General features: G+C 45.5%; 2 protein-coding genes across 7 annotated transcripts; both read left to right on the top strand.

The window, feature by feature from the left end:
* The first annotated feature begins 3,145 nt into the window (after positions 1-3,145).
* Positions 3,146-11,936, top strand: znf148 (zinc finger protein 148). 4 transcript variants are annotated; one of them, XM_078091372.1, is made up of 7 exons: positions 3,146-3,273; positions 5,021-5,422; positions 6,313-6,438; positions 6,516-6,639; positions 6,802-6,885; positions 6,963-7,081; positions 7,294-11,936. In XM_078091372.1, the coding sequence occupies exons 2-7, from the start codon at positions 5,045-5,047 to the stop codon at positions 8,920-8,922; spliced, it is 2,460 nt and encodes an 819-aa protein (XP_077947498.1). In that variant the 5' UTR covers positions 3,146-3,273; positions 5,021-5,044; the 3' UTR covers positions 8,923-11,936. The 4 variants fall into 4 exon arrangements, with proteins under 4 accessions (XP_077947498.1, XP_040057656.2, XP_077947499.1 ...); XM_040201722.2 differs by having other exon boundaries at positions 3,149-3,273; positions 5,021-5,362; XM_078091373.1 differs by lacking the exon at positions 3,146-3,273 and adding an exon at positions 3,927-4,023.
* Positions 11,937-11,962: 26 nt separating this feature from the next.
* Positions 11,963-24,266, top strand: slc12a8 (solute carrier family 12 member 8). Of its 3 annotated transcripts, none has more exons than XM_040201652.2 (14): positions 11,963-12,363; positions 13,039-13,182; positions 13,281-13,427; positions 14,132-14,323; positions 14,442-14,673; positions 18,542-18,655; positions 18,838-18,925; positions 19,328-19,415; positions 20,112-20,258; positions 21,730-22,375; positions 22,486-22,583; positions 22,669-22,786; positions 23,602-23,662; positions 23,840-24,266. In XM_040201652.2, exons 2-14 carry the CDS (start codon positions 13,045-13,047, stop codon positions 24,009-24,011), a joined length of 2,241 nt encoding a protein of 746 aa, XP_040057586.2. In that variant the 5' UTR covers positions 11,963-12,363; positions 13,039-13,044; the 3' UTR covers positions 24,012-24,266. The 3 variants fall into 3 exon arrangements, 2 of the variants coding, with proteins under 2 accessions (XP_040057586.2, XP_040057588.2); XR_005714407.2 differs by having other exon boundaries at positions 12,154-12,363; positions 21,730-22,391; XM_040201654.2 differs by lacking the exon at positions 13,039-13,182 and having other exon boundaries at positions 12,155-12,363.
* The last annotated feature ends 463 nt before the right edge of the window (positions 24,267-24,729 follow it).

The raw sequence follows: 24,729 nt of genomic DNA, 5'->3' as shown, positions 1-24,729 counted from the left end.
CTGCCATTTACAGTCTGTGTGTGCAGGTGTGTGTGTGTGTGTGGTGGGGGGGGGGGGGGGGGGTTGAGGGGTGATACAGGCTGCATGCGTATATCTACTCATGCTGACAGCAATCATTTTGCACTCCGGTCAAAGACGGCGTCTTCCATCCCACCAGACTCTGTCCTCTTTGGGAGGCAGCAGGGGTTCCTTCCATGTGGCTGCATTCGGGCTACTTATGGATTTTTTTTAAATACTACGGAGCCCTCGGCTCAAAATAAGAAGGTTTAAAAAATGTAAGCCTAAACTTTCTCTTTGGGGGGGGGGGGGCGTTCGGCTCTTTAAATCCTCCAGGGCGTTTATGGGAGAAAACGAGGACATGGTGTTCCATCAACGTGTGGCTCAACACTACGGTCACCGGATATCATTCATCAATCAGCAACATTTGATCAAGTTTCGCTTTCCTCCCATAAAAAGGAAAAATCCTTGTATAAATATATAAATGTAATGTAGAACCTAAAACATGAGTTAAATCTGTTTGTGCAAACAAAGAAGAAAACCAGGTGTTGGCACATCTGCCTGCATGCTTTAATGTCATTAAAAAAAAACAATTTGAAAAACCAACATGTCCTTGGTGTGTCCTTCACACCATCCACTTTAGAATTGGTTGATTTCCCTGATTCCGCATTGCTGGCAACAAAACAAAAACCCAAATGAAAAATGTCACCTTATCATATCTCACATGCTTAATAGCTCTGGACCACGTGACAGCGCGTAGGCATTGGGGGCCAACGTGCCTGCAATATTGAGAAGTCCTTCATTAAGCGTGGCCAATGATGTGGGTGCCACTGCGTGCGCGTGTGAGCGAGTAGCCTATACATGTAAGAGCATCTTCTAATGGACACAGCCTTCTTAAACAGGCTCACTGATGCCATGGGGAATATAAATGCGCCATGCGTAAAAGCATTAACGCCGCATTCACGATAAGCAGTCAAAAACATGGCACAAACACGATTAGGAATAAGACGCGCATGGAGCCAATAGAGATAATCCCGTTATCTCTTTGGATGTAAAACGCCAATGTGGGAGCATCCTCGGAGACTGTCATGAACTGAACATGAAGTAACGCTGCAGATATAGACAGCCGAATGTTGGGCAACGTAAACACGGCGGTCTTGACCTTAAGGCGCGCGCACACACACACACACACGCGCTGTTTACCGCAATGTCACCGCAGATCTTCAAGATTTTAATTGAGAGCCCAAACACGCGCGCCAGCACCGTCTCGTGTTTTGACAGCGGGTTCGATATCCTCTTGATGACATTGGATCACCTTTGAGGAATCCACTGACAGTTACAGCGGCGCGGCTGTGGGACATGAGCCGGCGGGGCGATTGGTCGATGATCGCTGGCAAGTTTGAAGAAATTTGGCGCTCTGCTCATTCATGTTTTTGGGGATACCGGGTGCCGGTAGAGACGCATTTCGGTCATCACCTGCCTGCAAACCAGAGCGCGTTTAACATTACGCACGACAAGGAAAGCGCACGTGTGCAGACACACACACATACACTCACAGAGACACACATATTGGCATCCCCAGATAATCGGGAAACACGTGCACATCAAGAAAAACGGGACAAAAGGAAGACAGCAGACTTACGGGATGACCCTGGGCTCCGCGGGCTGCTCTGAGCGCCCCATCGTGAAATCCCCGTTATTCCCGCTTTGGAAATCCTCAAATGCCGTGGTCGCAGTCCACGTCTCTGCAAATGTACCACAGGATCACATAGAGGATGAGGAGTATGGCGAAGATGAAGAGCGCCACTAGGATGGCCTTGGTCACCGGAGAGATGAGCGACTGCATGTCAGGAGGGGAGCCGGGCGCAGCGGCGTGGGGCTCCGCGTCCGTCCGTCCGTCCTCAGTCGGCTGCCTCTCTCGCTCTCCACCTGTGCTCTCCGCCGCTCCGGTGGCAACTGTTGAGGACGGAGCAGCGGGTTTTGTCTGGTGCGAACGCACACATTTAGAACCTGACGCACATGCACACGCGCACTCGTGCGACGCGAAATATATGTAGCCGGCGATCCGGTGCGCGCAACGCGTGGTGGGGGGCTTCCCTGGCTGGAAGCGGCGCGGGAGTGGGCTGTCCGTCCCCGGATTCACTCTCCCCGCAGCCTGCACTTCAGAAGAGACAGAGGGAGACAGACGGGGGGGGGGGGGGGGGGGGCAACTGTTGCGATTCAGTCAAAGACCCCCGATAGTGGGTCAGCAGGTGGAGGTTTGTTGGATCTAAACCAGCAGAGACATTTTTTTAGACAAAGAAGGGAGAAGTTGCGCGTCGAGCAACAGCACTTGATGGCAAACAGGTTGATTAGTATTCCTCACAGCGGAGTGCGCGTGTGTGATATTGCTTGACATGACAGGCTATCATTTTATCACGACCCTCAGCATCCCCTTATGGTGTCAAAGACGAAGGATGATGAAAGATGGTTATTGCATTGAACCCGGTTGCGTTTGGTTTCGAACTGCTAATTTGCATAACACATTTCTTATAAGATTGCTAATTATTGTTGCCTTAAATGCACCAACCTTTTTAAACGAACTAATCCCATAAAAATGATCGATGGATTGGAAATGTTGTAAAGACATTGAAGCAGCTGTTGATATATTCATATATATATATATATATATATATATGTGTGTGTGTGTGTATGTGTATATATATGTGTGTATCTATATCTATCTATATATATATATATATATATATATTATATATTATATTATATATGACGTGGTCACATTTGAAAAGGCTGTCAGAAATTTAGTTTTTTTGTTTTTTGTTTAGACATTTGCTTTATGGACTATATGGCGAACCTTCATTGGCTCTTTGGGGATTTACATGATCACTGTTAGAATTTAAGCTTTCTTTTTAACCTGTTTTTTGGAATGAGTGTTCAATTACAAATATGCACATTTTCTTTGAGGGAAAACCACCTAATACCATGAAGACATTGTTATTAAAGATCATGTTTAGCCGATAGGATTAACTTAAGTCGCCAAACTAAAACGTAAGGGAAGATGATAGCAGCAATTAATAAAGCAGCGCTCTGTTCCACTAGCCAATGTTAACCACTAGGTGGCGACAAATGTGAGCGAATAATAAACGAAATAAATAAATAAAAATACATGCCCTCGTGAAATGTGATGGTGTGTTTGACTATTCCGCACACCATCGTTGCACTGTCCAGTCTTGCATAACAATCATGACAGCCACACGGCTTTAAGCCGCACAGCAGGTAAGAAGAAACAATGCAGCTTTAATAGTAGACATACCACTGGCGCACTATTGAGACGTTGTGTTGTCGTTTGTCTTCGTAGCCTAGCTAGTTAGCTTGACTTGCCGTCAATAACATTTAGGCCTATTGAGCCGAGAGAACGCTGGAGCGAAGTAATTAACCCCGCTGACAAGTTCAGTGAAACGTGCAAAGGAAGTTTGTGTTTTGTGCCATGTACGTCGTTCGGTGTCAGCTAGGAAGTATTTGTGATTTCGGCGCGTGTGATGTTATGGAGATGCGGTGTCAAGTGTATACAACAAAAACACAGACGGACCAGTGTTTGAAGCAAGTTGCTAGGGCCTTGCTAACCAGCTGCAAACAGGCCGTGGTCGTTTGTCAAGCTGAATTAAGTAAAATGGAACTTCCGGCCCATGCCTTCAGAATAAATCATTGAGTAATTTAAGTTTGTGTCATACAAGTCAGGCATGACAACGAATTTGATTTGGCATAACTGAATTCTGGTTTCAAGGAAAGAAAATATCTCCGTAATGATTGCAAATGTGTCTCTCCTTCAACGGAAATACTTCCAATGAGGGTTCCACTGTGCGTTCCAAGTTAAAGTGGTGACCGAGCTTTTATTTTGAAGGCACATTAGCGTCTCTTCCTCCGTTCCTCCAGCACTTACCAACTACTTTAACTTGGATGTAGCCGTTGACAAGCGCGGCTAGGTAACGCTAGCTGGCTAGTAAGCGACTTAACCTAAGTGACACAGTGAGTGTGTTTACAAATGGGACTTCGTGGTTGTTGGTGTGAAAGCCGTGGAATATAATTAGCTGCCTTATTGTCTCAAGTGACAGGGCCCATATATTAGCGATACTTTGTCAAACCCGTTTGTGGGCCACAAGTGCTAGCTAACGTTAGCGTTCCCGTTTTAAGATCAAGTGATTCCCAGTTAACTAATTAGGTATTGCTCAAGTGTAACCGCAAGTAAGGCCAACACCCGTGAAATGCGATGCTGCTTTTCAAAATACCGAAATGCTGTCTCTTGTGCAAATATCAGCTTCAACATCGATTGACATTTGTGCGCAATATCTATTTTCTACCCAGTCCTCAAAGTACACAAATGTTAACCGCAGCAACCTACCTGCTTAAAACCTTTTAAGACTAATTAATTATTTCAATGAATGTTTAATGAGCTGTTCCACGGTGCTGCTTATCGATTTACACTGGATTGTACATTCTGTAACCTCAAGATGAGATCACAGAAACCACAGCTGACCCAGTGACAAAAGCTGACACATTACCGCATTAAGAGTGATCCTGCGATATAAATAATTATAAAGTTAGATGACCAGCCTTGTGTTTTGTCAGGCAGGAAGTCACAATAGTTGAGTGAAACCTGCAGATATTCACACTCCAACTCATCCTAACCAAGCTGTAACCTGTGCTGTCGACATTTTCTTGCATTAGTCCAGTACCAACATGGGTTGGAGCCAGGATTTAAATACAGTTTAACTTTTCTACATTGGAATAACAATGAACTGTCCCATTCTAACTGTGGACATCACAAGCTAGTTAGTCGCTTTGCTTTCTCCAAAGGGGAGCATATTGTTTTCACTTAAGTCATCCTTGTGCTTCACCAGTGTGAGATCATGCAGCCTCCTCCTCATAACGTCAAGTAAACCAAAACAAACCGACATCCGATGTGTGTTTGCTCTAGCTTGCCACCGTGGTCCAATCATCTGTCTACTTCCTTTTTGTTTTACAGACCCAAGAACTACTCTTATGTACGATGAACACTGAGGACAAGTTGGAGGGTATGCTGCTGAAATGCAGCAGCGGAGGGCTAGATGGCGCGGGGAGAGTTGGGCTCGGGGGAGGAGGACTGGTGGTGATGACTCTGGGGGAACGATCACTGGCAAACCACCCTCTGTTGGCTGAGGACGACGATGACGATGAGGACGACGACGATGTAGATGATGATGATGACTTGACTGGAAATTCTCTGGTCACGCATGACCTCATACCTCCAGAGCAGCTGATGATGCAGGAAGAGATGATCAAGAATGGTAGAGGAGGAGGAGGAGAAGAGGAGGGGGGTGGAGGCGAGGTGGGAGTGCATTTCCCCCTAAAACTCACCAATAACTTGCCCTGCTTGCTTCATATGCCAGTGAGTTCATGCCAGTTGAGAAGTAGATTGTGCATTAATACAAGTGTTTGTGTGGACGCTGTACATGTCATCACATGTCTTATTCATGTCATCCTGTGCAATGTTTGTGACGAGACACCAGTTCCCTCAACATTCGAAATTCACTGCTGCATCCGAAACCCACTTACTGCTGTAACACTCATGCATTGGTAGAGACTCTGTTTGCTAGATAATGCCACAGAGAACGGTGGAAAAAAGTGTATAACACTAATACTAGGAGTGGTAAGTCCCCCCCTAACCGCTCCCCCTCCCCCTGCCCCCCCCCCTCCACACACACACACACACACACACACACCTGTTTATTACACGTTATCTTACTGATCTCTGTCAGTAAGAAAAAACAGGTTTTGGTGAATCGTGAACATGGCAACATGTAATTTGGGGGATCAGCTCCCAGATCAGGCAATGCTTGTCATTTTTCATCTGTTTTAGGTTTTCTAGTACCAGAGGTTTCCCTTTTGGTCATTATACCTCCACCCTCAAAGGAGGTTTGAGCCACATCCCCTGTCCTCTAAGGGGTGTTGACTTTAATCATTTTGGTTTCCAGTCATTTGGTATCTGCAAACAACTATCTGCAGCGCAAAGACGTGAGCAGAGAAAGAATTCGCCGCTAGCTGCGAGCCATCTGCTTTACCGCCGCCATGTTGAGAGCCATTTAGAGGGAATAGAAATGCACCCAATCTTACAAATCACGTTTTTAAATTGCAGAGGTGTGGTAACTTCACATTGGGTGATTGCCCTCAACTCGCCCTACTGCACCTGCCTGACCCCCATGAGCTTCCGGATGAGTGACTGAGCTCTTAAGTAGGTCACGTGCCTTGCTAAATGACGCTCCTATTTCTTTTTTATAGTTGAGCATCAAGCAAGAACTGAAGTCGTCCGAGTCACAGGTGCTGATGAAGAAGGACAAAAAAGCAGTTAAGGACTTGATGATTTGTCCCAAGAAGAAAAAGAGGAAGCAGCGTTCACCAGCAAAGGTGCAAGTTAACATGTTTGCATCTGTATAACTCTTAAGAATGAATCCAATACTAATACGTCTTTGTTCCCTTTGCAGATTCTCAACATCACTGATGAAGAATCGTTGGGCATGCAAAGCCCCAAGTGTCACGTCTGTGATCACTGCAATGCTGCATTCAGAACCAACTATCATCTACAGAGGCACGTCTTCATTCACACGGGTACGAATGACTCGGTCACGTGTCGAAATGCCATCTTGCTTTTGAAGTGAATAGTTATGTCTCGAGAGTAGATTAAAATAAGAACAAGGCTACCTTTTAAAGATTAATTTATCATGTGAAGTTCAGCACCGCTGTCACTGACATGTATCGCTCATTCTGCAGGTGAGAAGCCATTTCAGTGCAGCCAGTGTGATATGCGCTTCATTCAGAAATATCTCCTCCAGAGACATGAGAAGATCCACACTGGTGAGTGCAGAACAAATGCAGCTGGGACGCCCTTTTATGTAGTTTGGTTTTTAGTCTGATTTCTCTCTTTTGTTTAGGTGAGAAGCCTTTTCGCTGTGATGAGTGCGGGATGAGGTTCATCCAGAAGTACCACATGGAGAGACACAAGAGGACTCACAGCGGCGAGAAGCCTTACCAGTGTGACTACTGTCACCAGGTATAGTTCTGCTCTTATTGGCTAGGGAACTGCTGCATGCTGATGCAACATGCCAATCCAACGTGGTAGTGAATCGGATGTTAGAATAATCATACAATCTGATTTGCTGCTCATATTAGCGGCCTTTAAATGTGCTGGACTGCAGGATGTAAACACAGGACGTACTGCAACCCAATGGTGATCCAATATATGCCTTTGTCCTCTGTCCACAGTACTTCTCCAGAACCGACCGGGTTTTAAAGCACAGACGAATGTGTCATGAGAACAGAGAGCGAGAGATGGCGAAAGCGGCGGGTAAAGTCGGGCCCTTGCGCGAAGCGGATCCTTTGGGCCTCGCCTTTCTCGCCAGAGAGTGTTCGCTGCCCAAGAAAAAGCGTCAAAAGTGCGCGGACAAAACACCGGGAGCCTCTGCCGGCGTAGCAGTCGCCGAGGCGGAGTCGAGGGACGAGCAGAGACAGAGCAGGATCCAAAGTCTACCCTTCTCTGCCGCGTTCTCCAAGGTCAAACACGAGTACGTGATCGCGGATTACTCAGCGGAGCTTCCGGAGGAGTCGGCCGGCCGGCACCGGCAGGGCGCCTCGTCGTCGGGGAGCACAACTCCTCCCAAGCTGGTCCTGAAGAAGGTCCCCAAGAGGAGCCTGAAACAGTCCGGTGAACAAACTCTGCCCTGCCTTTCCACTTTGTCTTCCTTTGAGGAAACCACTAAGGTCACGCAGTACACCTTTGAAATCGTGGACAAGCAATGCCTTTCAGAAGCGGAGGGCAGCGCCGACCTCGAGCCGGCCCAAACCCTCCAAGGGGGGCCGGCGAAGCCCGCGGCGGCCAGCACGAACTACGACGACGCCATGCAGTTCCTCAAAAAGAAGCGCTACCTTCAGGCGGCGATGGCCAACACCGGCCGGGACTACAGCGTTTCTTCCCAGCCACCTGCAGCGCAAACCGCGGCGGCCATCGGCGAGAACGGTCGCGCTGCCATCCTGGCGCCGCAGGCCACCAACGCCGGGGCCAAAGCGGCGCACGATAAGAGCGCGCTGCCGGAGAAGAGCGTGCTGCCCGACGAGGTCCTCCAGACACTGCTGGACCACTACTCCAACAAAGCCAACGGGCAGTCGGACATTTGCTTCAGCGTGGCCGACACGGAGGTGACGTCGAGCATATCCATAAACTCCTCCGACGTGTCGGAAGGCGGGGGCGCTGCCAGCGCCGCCACCGAGAGCCTCGGAGCCTCCGGCACCCAGGCCCAGCCGGCCCCCGAGAAGGTCAGCCTCCTGCAGGAGTACTCCAAGTTCCTCCAGCAGGCGCTGGAGCGGACCAGCCAGAACGACAGCTACCTGACCAGCCAGAGCCTCAGCCTGGTGTCCGAGAACCCCACCTTGGCCGGACAGCCCCTGTTCTCCACCGAGAAGCAGTTTCCCTCCCCGAGCAGGTTCAAGTCGGGGCTGAGCTCCCCGCTGAGGCCCACTTTAGAGAAACCCAGCTTTGGATTACTGGTCGGGGACTCGCAGCACTCGTTTTCGTTCTCGGGCGACGAGACCAGCCCGCCCTCGGCCGTGTCCCCGGCGGAGGAGGACTTCCTGGAGCAGGTGTCTCCCTCCAAAAAGACGGACGCCTCGCAGGGCATCCTGCAGACTTTCCAGATAAGCTCCTTCGACCAGAACTTCAAGTCTCACTTCCAGACGTCCCGACCCGGAGCCCCCTCGCTGTTTACCGTGGCCAATGGACAGCTGGGTCTCCGAGGACACGGCACAGACTTCTGCGAGTTCCCGGCGGCCCGAGTCGCCGAGACCAGGTCTCAACTGAACTCCTCCCCCGACGTTTCCTCCAGTGAAACCTTCGGCTGACGGGAATCCGTTCAAGGATTCATTTCTGATCATGATTTCAGCGGCACTTTATCTCGTGTTTCCTGTTTTGCCAAAACAAGTCCCCTTAACTATTTCCTCTTTCTTCAAAGCATTTGGTTTGAAATAACAATTTATTATTATTTTTTTAAACTATCATTTTGTCAAGCACGAATAGGATATAGTGAAAAATGCCTATCATCATTATTGGCATTCCCCCTAAAAAACAACAATTTGAGTTGTGCATGGATTTATTTCTTCACCCAGAATTTGCATCAAGAGATTAGCGACCAAAGTTAAAAAAAAGGCAACGTGAAAGATTTTCTCCAACCGTTGCTACTAAATTTATGTTTAATGTTTTGTCAATCAGTCGGCTCAAAGATGATCAAGTCACTCTTGCTGCTTAATGCAATATTTCCACTTCTTGAAACATAGGCCCTACTAATATATACATATTTACATACATATGTACGTATAAAAATATATATATATATATATATATATATATATATATATATATATATATATATATACATATATACCTGAATATGCTCTTACTGTATGTTGTAAGGAGTACCTCTACCTCCTTTTGCTGTTTACCTGGTTATATTTAAGTCCACTCCAGGAACCATCTTATTCCAGCATTATCACTCCTGTTACATTTCAACCATGATTAGATGATAAAGGATTCTTCACTTTAAGTCACTTTACTGTCACCTGAGATTAGCGTGTCAATGATGCTACAAGAAACTTGATTGTATTCCACTCGTATGGAATCTAGTTTATTTGGTTTATTTGGTGTGGTGGGCCAAAGAAAATACAACATTTTACATGATCATTTAAAAAATGAATTCATTAATTAAATGTATGCCCTTTTGCGGACGAATTTCTGCTCCTAGTGCAGCACAGCCAGAAAAGAAAGATTAGAATTTAGATTTATGTATCAAATTGCTGCATTCATGTAATGGTTGCAGAGTCATTATTATTTTCCTTCAGCAGTGAAAGTTGTAATGAAATTACTTCTAAAGGATTGTGGTTAGTTTTTGCACAAATTGCACATCCTTTCACTACATGGAATGTGGTATGTACTTATTTGAAAATTACACACAGCTTATGATGTGACTCAAGCAGCTGCACCTTTGCAGAACTTTGGCTTGCTCCTCCTTGAAGTTGCACAGGTTCACAACAATGTGATTTGACCCAATTGTGCTGATTGATATTATGAAAGACAATACACATGGAAATGTGGTGCTCTGTTTTCCACTTCTATTAGTTTAGCAAAGGTGCCTTTCTTTTTTTTTCTTTCATTCCAGTCTGTCCTTTACTCATTTCTGTTGTGCACAATAACCATAAACACATAAGCTATAAACCTATTCAGTCCGTAATACTGGGAGCGTTATTTAATTTTGCCCGTGGTGTTTTCTTTCAGTTCTCTGTGGCTGGAAAGGAAAACGCGTTCCGGGTCGACTGCTCACTGCGTGTTTGTGAGTCCGGAATCATGTCGTCAAGCCGTCTTCTGTTTTTCGATCCGCAACCTGCTAGAATCGGTTATTGAGCCACATCTGTCCGTGCCCTGTGGAATGCGTTGGAGTAAGGTCTCCGCTGGCCTTCACCGCGCTGTTGATTGTATTCCGCGTGCACACGTGTGCGCAACGTTTTAGGGGCTATTGTGTAAAACACTGTTTTTATATGCACCGCGAGATTAGGTCCGATAATCCATGTTGAACTCCCCCTCGTCGCACTTCTCCGGACAATCAGGGACAGTCAGCAAATGCTTTATTTTTTTTCCTCCTCAAACATTCCCACTAGAATGTGTAGAAGATATCCTGCTGTAAATACATGAAATATTTTTTATGTTCAGAGAAGAGCTCTTAGGTCTTTGAGGCTTGTGCGAGAGACACTTTTTGTCGGTGGAAAGGCTCAGGAACTAGTTTTCCAGCATTTATTACTCAGCGATGAGTCCCTTTCACCTGGCGACGCGGCTCCCTGAGGTTTGTGTATATACATCACCTTGGTTACCAGAAGAAACGTTACACTTTTACATTTTCACTAACGACAGATTAAGGTGATTTTTTTTTTTTTTGTAAGTTAATGCAGTTGATTGCATTTTGATGGGATTTACTGTATCAAACGGTTGGTATTGACAAACCCCCACCCCAAGAAAATGTTCATTTGGTTTTAGTAATACTCTATCTATCTGAACTCTTTTATTTTTGTTATCAAGTATATACCCTCAACAGCTGTGGTCAGCTGGAATTCATGTCTGTTAAAATACCAACAAAATAAGTGTTGTGGTTGAAATACTTCACTAGCTTCTTATGTCATTGTAAGCAGATATTCAAAGTACATTGCAGAGCGATTCTGCGTCGGTAAATTGTATCCTACGAATTGTTCTCTGAGAAGTTTAAAATTCAATTGGCTAATTGAAAATTGAGTTCATGAGTTGTATCAGCAGAACTATAGTATTGTATACTTTTTAATTAACTTTTGTCAGTAAACTGGCCATAAGTGTCCTTGTATAAGCTAGAGAAAATGTTTTGTGTAAAAAGGTCTGAATTATTGAATTCTTTTGATAAAAACTATTTTTGAAACATGTCCTTTAAGGCACTGATATGTACAGTATATCATATGCAGTCACTATCGCCACCCTCATTTATCTCTGTCAAAGGTCGTTTGTGTCAAGGCGTTTCAATTGCCGATGGGCATGTCCATCCTTTGAATTGGTCGCTTTCATTCTTTCAGAGAACTTGACGAGGAAGCCCTGGTGCTTCGCTCAGAGGTTGAGCTTAAGTTATACACCTGAGTTAGTTAAGGTTTATTTGCATGGTCTCTAACTTGTTGGGTCGAGTGAACTCGTTTTATGAGTAATGTGCAGCTTTAATCGTAGATCATTATTTTCAGTCAAGTAACCCATATGGTTAGATTTTTACAATATATTATGATTTGTAAACAATCTTATTAAATTGTTGTTTTGCTTGTTGTGTGTCATGTTCTTATAAATAAAATAATTCACAGAATTTTACTTATTTTTTTTCTTTCTCCCGACATGCTGGTGGTTTCATCAAAGGAGTTTCTTTCACTCTGCTGCTCTTTTTTTATCCACATTTTCCGATGCGGGCCTTTCACACTGACCTCACGGCTGAAAAAGCAGGACCCGCCTTCCCAAAACCTGCGGACCAATCAGGTTCAAGGAAATAACTCAACAAATAAAACCATAAGCGCGGCACATTTCCCAGCTTTAATGATTAAGTAACCGGAGGCTCGCCGGAGCGAACACAGCAGCAACACGCCCTGCGAGGTCACCTGCTCACGGGAGACTTCTCAGAGGCACAGCCGAGCAATGGCCTGATTTCTCGCTTATATTTTGATTAGGTTACTATGTATTGTACTAGTATTATATATTTTTTGTTTCTCTCAGCATGGAATGACGACGGACTCTGAAAGGTAACTTTAGGTTTAACGTTAGCTAACGTAACCGATGAGTTTAGCTAGCAGAGCTACTTTGTACTTTTGGTTAATTTAGGATAGTACTGTATTAACGTTACAAAAGTAATTACAATTCCATTTAGGGGCCGTTTTTCTTATTGACTCGTTCAAGAGTGAATTAAATCGATAAAGCGGGGTTACTGGAGCATATTTGAGTTTTGCCACCTGATGTCAACTTAGAAACATCAAATTGAATAGTTTGTTAATTAACGTTAGGTTTGGAAAGCTATTGACCAAACGTTAATTTAACGTTTAGCAAAACGAAACGCATAAAACAATTGTGAAAAGGTATCGTTGGTTATTTGATGCTAATTGTTTTTATACCGGTGTGCATTATGTAACGTTTAGTATTTAAACTGGTAGAGGCTCGTGATTGACGTCCCGAGGTGCAGCCCCCAAGTACCCGGATGCAGCAAGTTGCTCCGCTGCATCCGGGTATCCACGTGCACCACCTGTTGCAGTTTCACCACAAACTTATCTAGGGCCTTATCTAAATTGGGGGGACTCGTATACTAAAATTAGTTTCTTCATGTTGTATTATATTCAATCTATGATAAACCTCGGGAGGTGGGGAGTGGAGGTGTCAGTGTCATTTGATAACTGGAGTGATCACTCCAATGTTTACATTTGTAGGCCGTAATGGAAACCTTGCCAATAGGTTGGACTGTATGTCACACCTGTGACCAGAAGGGAGACGTGGCAGCGCTGTTGAACGGGGGTGTTGCTGACACCAATACAAACACACACGTCCATGATTTGTTTCATGAAGATGCACAAGTACGGTGATTGCTCCTAAAACAATGAATGTAACAGTGACTTTTTGGTGTCTTAAGTATTGGCCCGTGCTTTTAACAGTTGTGTGTGTCCTTGATCAGGGTTTCCAGCCGTGCCGCCAGCCGTGGTGGAGGATCAAACTGTTTGTGTGGGAGCCGGTGCTCTTTGGTACCTGGGATGGAGTCTTCACCACCTGCATGATCAACATCTTTGGTGTGGTGCTGTTCTTACGCACCGGCTACCTGGTGGTTAGTATGCACCTTGTTGCTTTCAATGCCATTTCCCTTTTCTATTTTACCTTAAAGAAGCACTGACTTGTGTTAGAATGTCTCCGTGTGCACTAATAAAGAAGCAAAACGTATAAAGAAGTTTCTTTTTATTAAAAAGACAAAATAACAGACCATAGAGATTTCCACCAGGATAAATCTAAACCAAAATCCATGAGACCTCTGTCAATTTATTGTTCTCGCAGCTTTAGGATGGGATTGGTCCTCTTGGTCACCTGAATGCTTGAATCTTTGGCCAAAGGACTTTGTTTTAATCTGAGCTAGTCTAAAGCAAGACTTTATTTTCAAATGGAGATGGAGCTCCTCACATTTCCTCGTTTTTACTTTACACTTTTGAAACCAAAATAAAGAATCTGCCACAAAATGAAACCATTCATTATGTTGTTCTATCATCATCATCCCAGATTGAGTGCCCCTGCTGTTTTTCTGCATTTGTATAAAAAGAAAAAGTGCTATAGAGCAAAATGTGTCCTTCAATTTTTCATCTGCAGTTTTAAAGAGCAGAGAAATATTTACTTTAATTCCTAATGTTTGTGTGTTGGAAGGCACGCAACCTACACCCTATGCACACAACCCACAAACCAACAGAGCAAGACTAAATTACAAGGAGACTTGTATGTATGGAAGATAAAAAGTATTTTGTGTCGTCTCCCATCATCCTCCAGGGGAACACCGGCGTGCTGCTCGGGATGCTGCTCGTCTCCTTGGTCGTGCTAGTGGCTTTAGTGACGGTGATGTCGGGGATTGGGGTGTGCGAGCACTGCGGCGTCGGGAGTGGAGGAATCTACTCCATGATCTCCATCGTCCTGGGCGGCAGGCTCGGGGGCACAGTGGGCCTGCTCTATGTGTTCGGACAGGTGAGCAACAAATGCACACAAGACCTGAGCGGTTGATTTTGAACGACAATCCACATGCCGCCTTTTTCCCTTTTGCATTTTTTTATTTATTTCTCACGACGTCTCTCCGACCTGGCAGTGCGTAGCCGGGGCCATGTACCTCACGGGATTCTCCGAGTCGGTGGCCGAGCTGCTCGGCCTGCAGAGCCAGTGGGCGGTGCGGGGCATGTCGGCTGCGGTGCTGCTGGCCCTGCTTGGAATCAACCTGGCAGGCGTGAAGTGGATCGTCCGACTCCAGCTGCTGCTGCTGGCTGTGCTGGCTGTCTCCACACTGGACTTTGTCATCGGCACCTTCGCACACCTCGATCCAGGTATTAAGAATGCTTTGTGTGGTGTCAGGTAAACTAAAAAGCAATTGTAACATTGTAACAGTCCGGTTTGCGGTGAGTAAAACAATGTCCCGGTTAGAATTCCCCAAAAAAGAACTTGCCGGGAGTTCCCCGCGAGTGTTTGGATAAACGGTGTCCAACGAACGTCATGCAAACGTTCTTTAAAAGGTTAGGAAAACAAACGTCCCGAGAAAATTCTTAAAACAACGCCCCACGATCCCACAAGCATTCTGTGAACAGCAGCAAAACAACTTTCCACATAGGCTCAGAACCCGAGAAAAACAATGTCCCGCAAATAGTTGTTTGCAAAACAATATCCAGCCCTCTTCAGGAAATTATAGTCCTGTGAGATGGTTGCTGGCTTCTGGGGAAACCAGTTTAACCCCAAAGTGTAGAGATGTGGATTTTCTGGTAGTGTTGCAGTAATCAGGTTAACGGACTTCTCGAATGGCTAAACAAGTTTATGATACCAACACATAATGTACAGCAAAATAGTCTTTGCAAGATGACATCACTTTACGGATATAAAAGTGAAAAGCACATGATGAACACAGGAGTAGCTGAGTTAAGTGCTGCAGTGCATTGCAGTAAATGCTGGTCTGCAGTTCCTCCTGTGCTTCTGCCATAACAAAACGATTAATGCTGCAAAAAATTCATATCGGAGTCCAAGATAGTGGTGTTTTTAAACTTGAGTGTGGCCTGAAAACCTTTGGTAACCACAGTGTTTAGTGGTGAATATCTGTGACCGGCTCAGGCCAGTAGAGGTAGCTGTAGTTCTACTGATTATTCTACTCTGTATTGGTCTCGCGTCGCTCTGCGGCTCCACCTCTCCATGAGACCTGGGTTTGACTAACGATTTGCCCAACAAATTTGAACAAAACTAATTCCCTCAATGTGGAACTTTCCTTTCCCTCGGCTTAGTTGAGCCGTTGGAAACTTCTGTAGGATGATTTTTTTTCTCAGTCTGAGAATCTCTTTTGTCATTTGTGGTGAGAAAACGTTGCTTTTTTTTTTTTGTTGAGTAGATTGTATTCTTTTGCTGGCAGTCAGGAAGTCCTTCCCAACATTTCCTGTTCTCACTGATTATCAACGTCCTGTCCAGTGGGAGGAGAAAGTGTTCCAGTGTTTATCTGAACACAACATTAAAGGGACTAAATACCATATGTCTTGCATAAACAAAAACACTTAACATGTACACTATAAGAAATACATAATCAGTGAATCACATGGCCTAATGCCCGACCCCCCCCCCCCCCCTCCCTCAGCAAACCACAACAGTGCCACTCTCCAGCTAGTTTCTGAAAGATTACATATTACAGTAGAAAGCGACGCAGTGCTGAAGAATTGTTGAACCACCCATAATGGCTACTCCAGGTTTTTCCAATTAAGAGCTTCTGTGCGTGTTGTGGTGGTGACCTCATGGTTGGCACAGGACCAGCAGGTCCACTAGCTCGTTGAAGCGGCTCGGATTGGTCTGCACAGAGTGAACGCCGAGACGCATCCTGAAGGAAAGGAGCCAGCGCCAAAACAAAGTGGTCAGCGTTTGATATCGCACATCCCCTACGTACGCTCTCGGAAGCTGCCAGCGCTATTCATGCCAGGTCAGCCGAGGACAACCAACCGACTATGAAAGCTACGATGGGATGTCACTGTCTGTTTGCATGGCGTTAATACAAAGCAGGACATTAATTTGAGCTCCTGCTGCTGTTTTATTTTAATATAAATATATTAATGTTTATTTATTTTATTTTTTCTTTGTCAGTGAGTGAGTGGGTGGAGTAATTTCAGGGGGGGAGCTGTTATAATGCTAGGGAAAACACCAAAAAATATCTCGTCTTGAGCAATTACAGACTACACCGAAATCCAGAAAATAATCTTCAAATCCAGTTTAATTTTCTACTTATTACAAAGATGGAGATGCAAAAATCCTGTTTTTAATGTAATACTAATTTTGAATTATTTATTTGTATTCTGCTAGCTGTCAGTAATTAGATTCTCATTTTAATCTAGTTGCAGTGGCTTCCAAATTCCAACAACGGCCAACTCGCCATCTTCCTTTTGCCAGCGTTAAGGATCTGTTAAGTGATTGACTGACACGTCCTTCGTGAGCACAGTGGAAAGTATCGTCTAAAAGCTGCATATAGCTGCAGCATGTGAGATGGCTCAAACTGGTGCGTAATCATCCCAGATGGGAGGCAATTTGTGGCATTGTGTAGTAAATTAGTCAAACAATTCCATTGCAAAACCTTTTTGGATTGTATTGCATGGATAAAAAAAAACAAATCCCTTTTTGATATAACCCCATCCCCTACGGAACAGGACGCTGCTCGGCTTTTGGGTGTTAACCAGACTCACCCACATTTTTCGAAAATGACAACGAGGGAAGGCCGGAACTCCGATCCGCGGCCCGCTGCTCGAGCGAGCGCTACATCATCTCTTCCTGTGATCCCTCTGTAATACGTAGCTCTCAATCGTCCCAGTGGAACCCGCCCCACCTCTGGAACATCACAACCTGCCCCATTGTGCACGGTGTACTGGTTAGTGTGGGAGAGTGATGGGGCCAGTGAGACTGGGGGAGAGGCCTCAGACACTTGTGTAATCTGACTACACATTCCAGTCTGCATCAGAGGAATGCTGCGTTCAGAAAGGAACCCCACTCTGCCCATACACTTGTTCTTTAGACCATGTAATGCTGCAATGGGAACGCCTTATCCAACAGATAGTTTGCACTGTAGGCCTCCATAAGTTTTCAACCAGCAGCTTTACATCCCCGGGCTTCCACTCAAGTAGATCTGACCAGGCCTTCATTTAGGAGCATGCTATGGTGAATGTGACTATGCAGCCCCAAACGCTTTCAAAGGTTTCACTTTAAAAAGACACATTTATTTGCAGCTTTTGAGATCAAATACTCTTGACAGTGTACCCAATAAATCGCTTTGTGTGCATAGAAATCGTTTAAAACAACCTGAATTTATGTCTGGATGCCGAGAGGGTTGTTTTAATCTGCGTGGGGGGTCCGTGGTGCTCACATGGACACGGACTGCCCCAAATCTGTTATGTTCGGATTGACTCACTTTTTTTTTTTAAAGCTTCCTGAAATTCGCCTCCTATAGAACATACTTTTGGGTCAATCAAGCTTTTATGGTTTGGTCTCTCTGTCTCTCTCACTTTTTTTTCTTTTTTTTTTCTCGCACACTGTCTCCCTCTCTCGCTCACACTCATTCCTTGCTCAAACTTGGAAGCTGCTGAGCTTCTGAAAAGGGTGGTGACTTCCTTTTGGATAAACATGTCATTAATCTGTGAACACATTCTTTCCCATCGTGAGATAACCAGGGGGGAAATGTGCGGTGTTGTAGCATAGGCCTGTCCTTGGGCTGTGTTGTTTAAACGGACCGGTGCAGAACCATTTCTCCCCCTGCATGTTCAGCAAACAGACCTGGACGCAACTGGCCATCATGATGTTACACTGCAGTCTATTTATCTTATTTTGGGGGGTTAAAAAAAGAATGATTGCTGTCAATTAGTGCTGTAATAGACTGTTTAATAAGAATATTATTTTGGCCTCCAGAATCCCTGAGTAATGTACCATGTTTGTAGACTCTTTAAGAAGGAAAACCAGATCGGATGCTTTCAAACGATCGTGTAGGTGTCTTCGACTGAAGATATATCCAGGGGTAAGAAATCCCTGGGTGCACACTTGATGTACATATTCAGTCCAATCTCAAACTGCAAAAACTCAGCGAGCAGCCGGCAGGCCTGCTCTGCAGCTTCTATTGTGGAAGTAGATTTGTAATCCTCGCGAAGGCTTCAGAACTGATGCGCTTTGTTTCGCCGTCGTCTCCTCGCCCAGAAAATGGTTTCGTCGGTTATTCAGCCGCGCTGCTGCGCAGCAACACGATGCCAGACTACACCCCGGGGGAGAACTTCTTCACCGTCTTTGGGGTCTTCTTCCCTGCTGCTACAGGTGAGATGACCCCCCCACCATCTATTTTTAGATCTAATGTCGTGTAACGGTTTTTGTTTGCATGGTCCAAATGTGAAGTACGAATTAGGAACACCCTAATACACAAGCCGTGTGAAAAAACATTTTACGGTATTCCGTGTACCTCTGCTGCTGTTTGTTTGTTTGTTTGTTTGTGTTTGTAGGGGTTATGGCAGGCTTCAACATGAGCTCAGACCTTCAGCGGCCCGAACACAACATCCCCGTGGGAACGCTGGCAGCTGTCTTCACCTCGTATGATACACACACATAGTAACACTACACAAGGAAGTGAACAGGTCCACCACAACTGTGGTGTTGAAAACCACCAAGCCTGCTGTATTATCTTGTCATGCCATTATACAGCAATAGTTTTCAAATGGAATACTTTGGTGTCTCTCCCCCCCTCATTGCATGAATCATCCAAAATGGTACTTTCCAAGTGTTTATCTAGCTTTAGTGGTGCCCTTTGATCATTTTGTGGTATCTTCCATGGGCCCCCTTTTCCACCCTCATTGGAGAGAACAAATCCACCTTTATTTCCAGCATGGCCCCATCAGACACCCCCTCTTATCAATAGTGACAAAAGCAGCAGCAGCAGCTGTTAATAATCCTGTGTTGTGTGCTCTTGGTGACTCCCCCCCCCCCCTCCCCCAGGTGGTTCCTGTATCTGGTCTTTGTCTTCCTCCTGGGCGCCATCTGCACCAGAGAAGCTCTGCGCTATGACTTCTTGATAGCAGAAAAGGTAAAGTCCCGCCTGTTTCCATCCTGCCTTGTCGGAGCGGCCCGCTCGACAGAAGGAGGGGATTCCCCATCGTGGCTCGGTTTGTCCGACCACGTCTGCTCTCGGTCTCGAGATGTTGGAAACATTGCTGAATTATTATTCTTTTTTTTTTTTGTTATTAATTGGATACTCCAATATTCCATAATTCTCTGGTTCAATAGACAGTTGATTTTTAAGTATGTGAAAACAACCTTCTGTTCCAATAACCCAACTTTACTGTCTTAAGCGTGTAATTTCACACACTGCCAGTAGACACACACCAAAAAAAACCACAGTCCACCTAACCTTCCCTCTGATGTGCCCTTTTTCTTAATACTCCCTCAAAGAAGTATTCAAATTTTTGTGTATTTGTGTACCGCTCAGAGCAATTTATTTTCTGGCAGTTGGAGGTCGGACTCACTATAACTATACGTGACTTTGTGGACTAGAGTGTACAAATAGTGTTGTATTAGCGCCAAACTCACGCTCATATTAATGTACAGAATTGTTTTGCTTTAAGCAATCCTTTACAAAAGGCCTTGACTTCCAACAGTGGTTAGTTCTCATTGTTTTTATAAGGTGCTGGCTGCAGCGGAACGGAACTGGGTGTAGCTGTTGTGTGCGCTCGACCCCACCCTATCCTCTTCCACCCTCTGTTTGTTTTCCCTCTTCCTCCAGGTCTCCTTGGTGGGCTTCCTCTTTCTGCTGGGCCTCTACATCTCCTCCCTGGCTTCCTGCATGGGCGGCCTGTACGGGGCACCCAGGATCCTCCAGTGCATCGCCCAAGAGAGGGTCATCCCCGCGCTGGCCTTCCTGGGAAGAGGGGTGGGTGGATGGAGCCAGAGAGGGAGGAGGGATGTCTGCACATTAAGAGTATTTCTGAAACGTATCCGCTAGGTTCTCCAGGATGTACAGGTTATGTGGTGAAGGTGTGTGTTGTTTGCACAATGATCATTGGCTCTTTACCCAAATTCCCTAGTACCTCACTATGGTTGATTTTAATTGTAACATTTGCACTGTAACCTCTTTTGTGTGATGGCAGTAAAGAGAGGATCCAAATTAGTAGATTTATTAACCTGCAATGCATTAGAGCGCCAAACATACGATCAACTTTCCTAGTTCAATTTCCTGTCTTGTTTCTTGTCATTGTTAGAAAAAAAGTATTGAAGCCCTTTTTAAGTCTCTGCATTCAGTCATCTGAGGAGAGGTAGTATTAGTACTTAAACCTAAGGTTTAGTTCTGAAAGCTTCCTTTCACTGCCAACAAGTGTCTGCCAACAAAAGTCTGGATGCACATGGCGGCGCGCTGAGTGGACTGGACAGGAAGCGGTGACCGTGCCTGGCGATCGAGTACGGACTTCAGTTCATACGAGCGAGCGGAGCGTCAGCGAGTCCCAACTCGCCACGCGCACGCTCAGTCACGTCGACGTTGTGACCCCGTCCACCCCAGCAGCGCTGTCTGACCTCTCTCAGCGGGCTGGAATGAGGCCCTAGACATCTTGGCCCGAATCAAAGCTTCAGAACAAACGCAGGAAGGGCGGCGGGCCGGGCCCAGCTCCGCTGTGTGCTCTGGAAGCCCGCCAGGCGCACAGCGCAGCTCCTTAAACTGTGTGACTGGGCCTGGGAAGTGAACGCAAGCTGGTTAGCGAAACACATGTTAAAGTCATTGCTGATTTTCTGCTGGTTTGGTTTTTATATTCCTAGACTATAACGGCTTTATTAAAGTGCAGTTTTATTTCACCAGTGCCTGTCAATGGCTGGTTCTCCTTCCTGTCTACACGCGACAGATTTTTATTTGGGTAAAAGGTTGCAAAGGTACAGTTTGTCCATTTGGAAGAGTGGGGACAATCTTCTTTGTCAAAGCCTCACTGTGTTCAATATTACCACCATTTTTGTGGAACTTCTGTATTTCCAAAACATACATTTTTCATGAGTTAATTGATGCAAGTCTGTTTTGACTTTTGTGGCGATACTCCCCCCCCCCCCCCCCCCCATTGTTAATTATTTATGAACATCGGGGGGTCGTCGTGGCGCAGGGGTTAGAGAAGGTGTGCTAGGAAGCACAAGGTTGGTGGTTCGATTCCAGGCTGCCCCATGCTCCATGTCGAAGTGTCCCTGAGCAAGACACCTAACCCCTAATTGCTCCCTGGGCAAAAATGTGAAAAAGCCATGGGTTTAAAGTGTAATGTAAGTCGCTTTGGATAAAAAGCGTCTGCTAAATGACCTGTAATGTAATGTAACATAATGAGTAAAAAGCATCATCAAGCATACCTTGACGCCATCTCGCTCTTTCACAGAAAGGCCCAAACAAGACTCCTGTGGCGGCCATCTTTCTGACCAGCCTGCTCACCATGGCCTTCATCTTCATCGGTCAGGTCAACGTGCTGGCCCCCATCGTCACCATAAACTTCATGCTCACCTACAGTTTCATCGACTACTCCTTCTTCAGCGTGGCCATGACCTTCCAGCTGCAGGCCAAAGAGAAGCGGGAAACCCTCGTCCAGGCCGAAACGAACCGCCGCGGGTCGGCCAGGCAGAGCTCGACGCCTCTCATCGAGGACAATCTTCTTCGCTATGGGAGCGAAGGCGAGAGTCCGCGGGGTAAAGGCACGCTGTTGGAGTTCACCAGGGACATGGACCAGATCTTTCCCGCCGTGGCAGATGTGGACGCCGGGGCTGAGAATGCCTCCCCCACGCAAGGGCTGAGCGGTCAACGTGAGGGCGGCAAGACCAGCGGCACCGCCAAGCAGAAGCTGATGAACAGCTTCGGGTTGGACCTGAACAGCAACGTGTTCTCGGAGGAGAGCGGAGAGGAAGCCGAGGCGCAGCGCGGGGGCGCGGAGCCCGCAGCTCGAGAAGAACCCCCAGTCGAACCCCGGCGCTGTTCAGCAGTGGACCACGAGGAGCCGGATCCGTACGCCGACCCTCACAGACACGGCGCAGGTGATCGGCTCAAACCGTCAGTAGAGTGGAGAAGACTGCAGAGGAGATCACAGGTGGGGTTTTTGGGGGTTTTTTTTAAAGTAACTTTGCCCTTTAATTGACTGCTTCAGGGTTTGGAGGCAAAGCGGAGCACCAGAGCTTTGATATCAGACCCATGCAGGATTCATTGCATGCAAAGTTTTGCAACCCCTGGGCTGCTCTGATCGGGGTAAGCTGCACCTTCCATCCCCCACGTGGTTTGTTTTTATATATAAGATCTATATCATTTTAATGTTTTTTTTGTTTCTTTTCAGGCATTGAGCTCTGTATTGATTATGTTTATAATCCAGTGGGTTTATGCTTTGGCAAACATAGTCTTCGCCCTGCTGCTCTTCTTCTACATCGGGAGAACGAGTCCTGGACTGCCCACAGGTGACTTCCATCAGTTCATTTCCCGTTCAGACTCGCGTGGCTCGGCTCCGTAGTGATGTCGGGGCGAGCAAACGTCTTCACTGGCACAGGAAAGTCCCAAATAAAAAGAATATGCACTTCAAAGGAAACGTCCAAGTTGATGGTTCTGTATTAAGATAAAATGGGACACAGTAAGTTGCTTCTGTGTGTCTGGTTGATCTAAAACTTCGAGGCGGTAATTGTAGCTTATGAAAATCCTTTTCATTAAATAAGGAACCGTTTGAAAGCCCATGCAGTTCCTTTCTTAAGAACATATTTAATTGCACCTCCTCAGTTTTGATACTTACTCTATTGTTTTACTGTGCTGAAAGGAGGAAATGAGTTGTGGCACGATTACAATTTAATTAAACTTATTTATTTCAAGCCAGCAAGTAACTATTTTTTAAATAAGCTAAAGCAAGATTTCCTGCCGCAGTTATTTTTGGTTATATCATTTATGTCCTCCCATTATTTCCACCAGAATAGTTCTTGATATGCTGTTTTCCCTTTTAAGCATTGGGGCTCGCCCCCCCCCCCCCTGTCATGTGACCTGGAGTTTCACATGTGGTCTCTTTGCCTGGCAGCTGTTGTGGCTTATCATTTCCAGAGTAGCTGAATGGGACACCCAGCACCTGTGCAGCAAACTCCCCACCGTACAACATCGCCGAGCACCATGTGTGCATGTGTTAAACACTCGTTCCCCCCCTTCTGTTACTTCATTTCTGTGCACTGATTGAGTACTAATGAAATGAAGCTCATTTCTCCGGATGACTGTGTGTACTTTGATTTATTTGCAGGTATTGCGGCGCGATTCAGCTTTTTCACATGGCTCAGAACCACACTAAACAGCATATTCAGGTATTTTGTTGCCGTTATGGTACAAAATGATCATTTAGGATTTGGCATTTTATTGGTATGAGTGTCTGATGAATAATACATTTTAAGGTCAGCTATTTCTTGTAGTATGAAGTCAGTCATTTCCGTCCACACTGTACCATGAAACTCTTATTATTGTACTATTTCTTCATCTTCCAGGAAGAAAGGATGTCCTCGCGATGAGATCGTTGTCACTCCCTCTCTGTCTGGCTTCGGGCTTAAAACCAAGCAGCTCACCGAGGAAAACGCTGACTTTGCTTCTCGGCACCGCTATCACCAATCCTCATTCATCAGGGTCAACAAGATGGTGCAGCCGCCACTGACTGACTGACTCACGTAGCCCCTCTGCTACCAAGTCTTATGTGGCACTGTGGGCCATTTCTGCACACACACATCTTTCCTGCATATACGTTAAATGGATACTCTAATGTCTAAATATACTTCATGGCTTTAACGTTGGAAGTATCGCCATCTTTGTTTTGTCAGATTACTGTACGTCCGGGCGCTATGGTGCTCGTGTTGTTGAGTGGGCACCATGTTGTAAATGTGGAAGAAAGGTTGAATTAAAATATGTTGGTGCACCTCAGTCTATGTGTGTGTTTGGGGATCATTGAAATTAATTCCAGGTATTTACTTGTAGTTGTAACTCATCCATATTCTTGTAGACCAACAATTTACAAATGACCAAAAATGAATAGATTTTCATATTCATTGGCGACATCTGATTCAACACACAAGGTAATATATTGAGCTGGGTCTTACATGACTAATGAAGAAAAAGGCTCACTTACTGTAGTTTATGGTGCATCAGCATATTCCGAAATGTAATCTAAAATGTACATATACTTTACATATTACGTATCAAAATGACTCGTAATGGGGTTATGGTGTCTAAAATATATACGTTCTATATATAGCACCATGTACAAAAGCACAGATAAGACCAATATGAAACCAAAATCATTATCTGAATGTTATAAATGCTGGACCGCAGCACTACAGCTGCATTGTTCCAATCTGATCACAATCAAATCAGTGGTGACAATGTT

The sequence above is a fragment of the Gasterosteus aculeatus genome, chromosome 16 (genome assembly GCF_964276395.1).
Source record: "Gasterosteus aculeatus chromosome 16, fGasAcu3.hap1.1, whole genome shotgun sequence".
NCBI lineage: Eukaryota > Metazoa > Chordata > Actinopteri > Perciformes > Gasterosteidae > Gasterosteus > Gasterosteus aculeatus.
The sequence above is the reverse complement of the archived record's forward strand: the minus strand, read 5'-3'. Positions and strand labels throughout refer to the sequence as shown.

Coding starts and splice junctions, on each gene's coding strand:
- znf148 (XM_078091372.1), top strand. CDS start 5,045: ATGAACACTGAGGACAAGTTGGAGGGTATGCTGCTGAAATGCAGCAGC. Junction 6,640..6,801: donor GCACGTCTTCATTCACACGG/GTACGAATGACT, acceptor CTCATTCTGCAG/GTGAGAAGCCATTTCAGTGC. Junction 7,082..7,293: donor AGTGTGACTACTGTCACCAG/GTATAGTTCTGC, acceptor CTCTGTCCACAG/TACTTCTCCAGAACCGACCG.
- slc12a8 (XM_040201652.2), top strand. CDS start 13,045: ATGGAAACCTTGCCAATAGGTTGGACTGTATGTCACACCTGTGACCAG. Junction 22,787..23,601: donor GAGTCCTGGACTGCCCACAG/GTGACTTCCATC, acceptor ATTTATTTGCAG/GTATTGCGGCGCGATTCAGC. Junction 23,663..23,839: donor ACACTAAACAGCATATTCAG/GTATTTTGTTGC, acceptor TTCATCTTCCAG/GAAGAAAGGATGTCCTCGCG.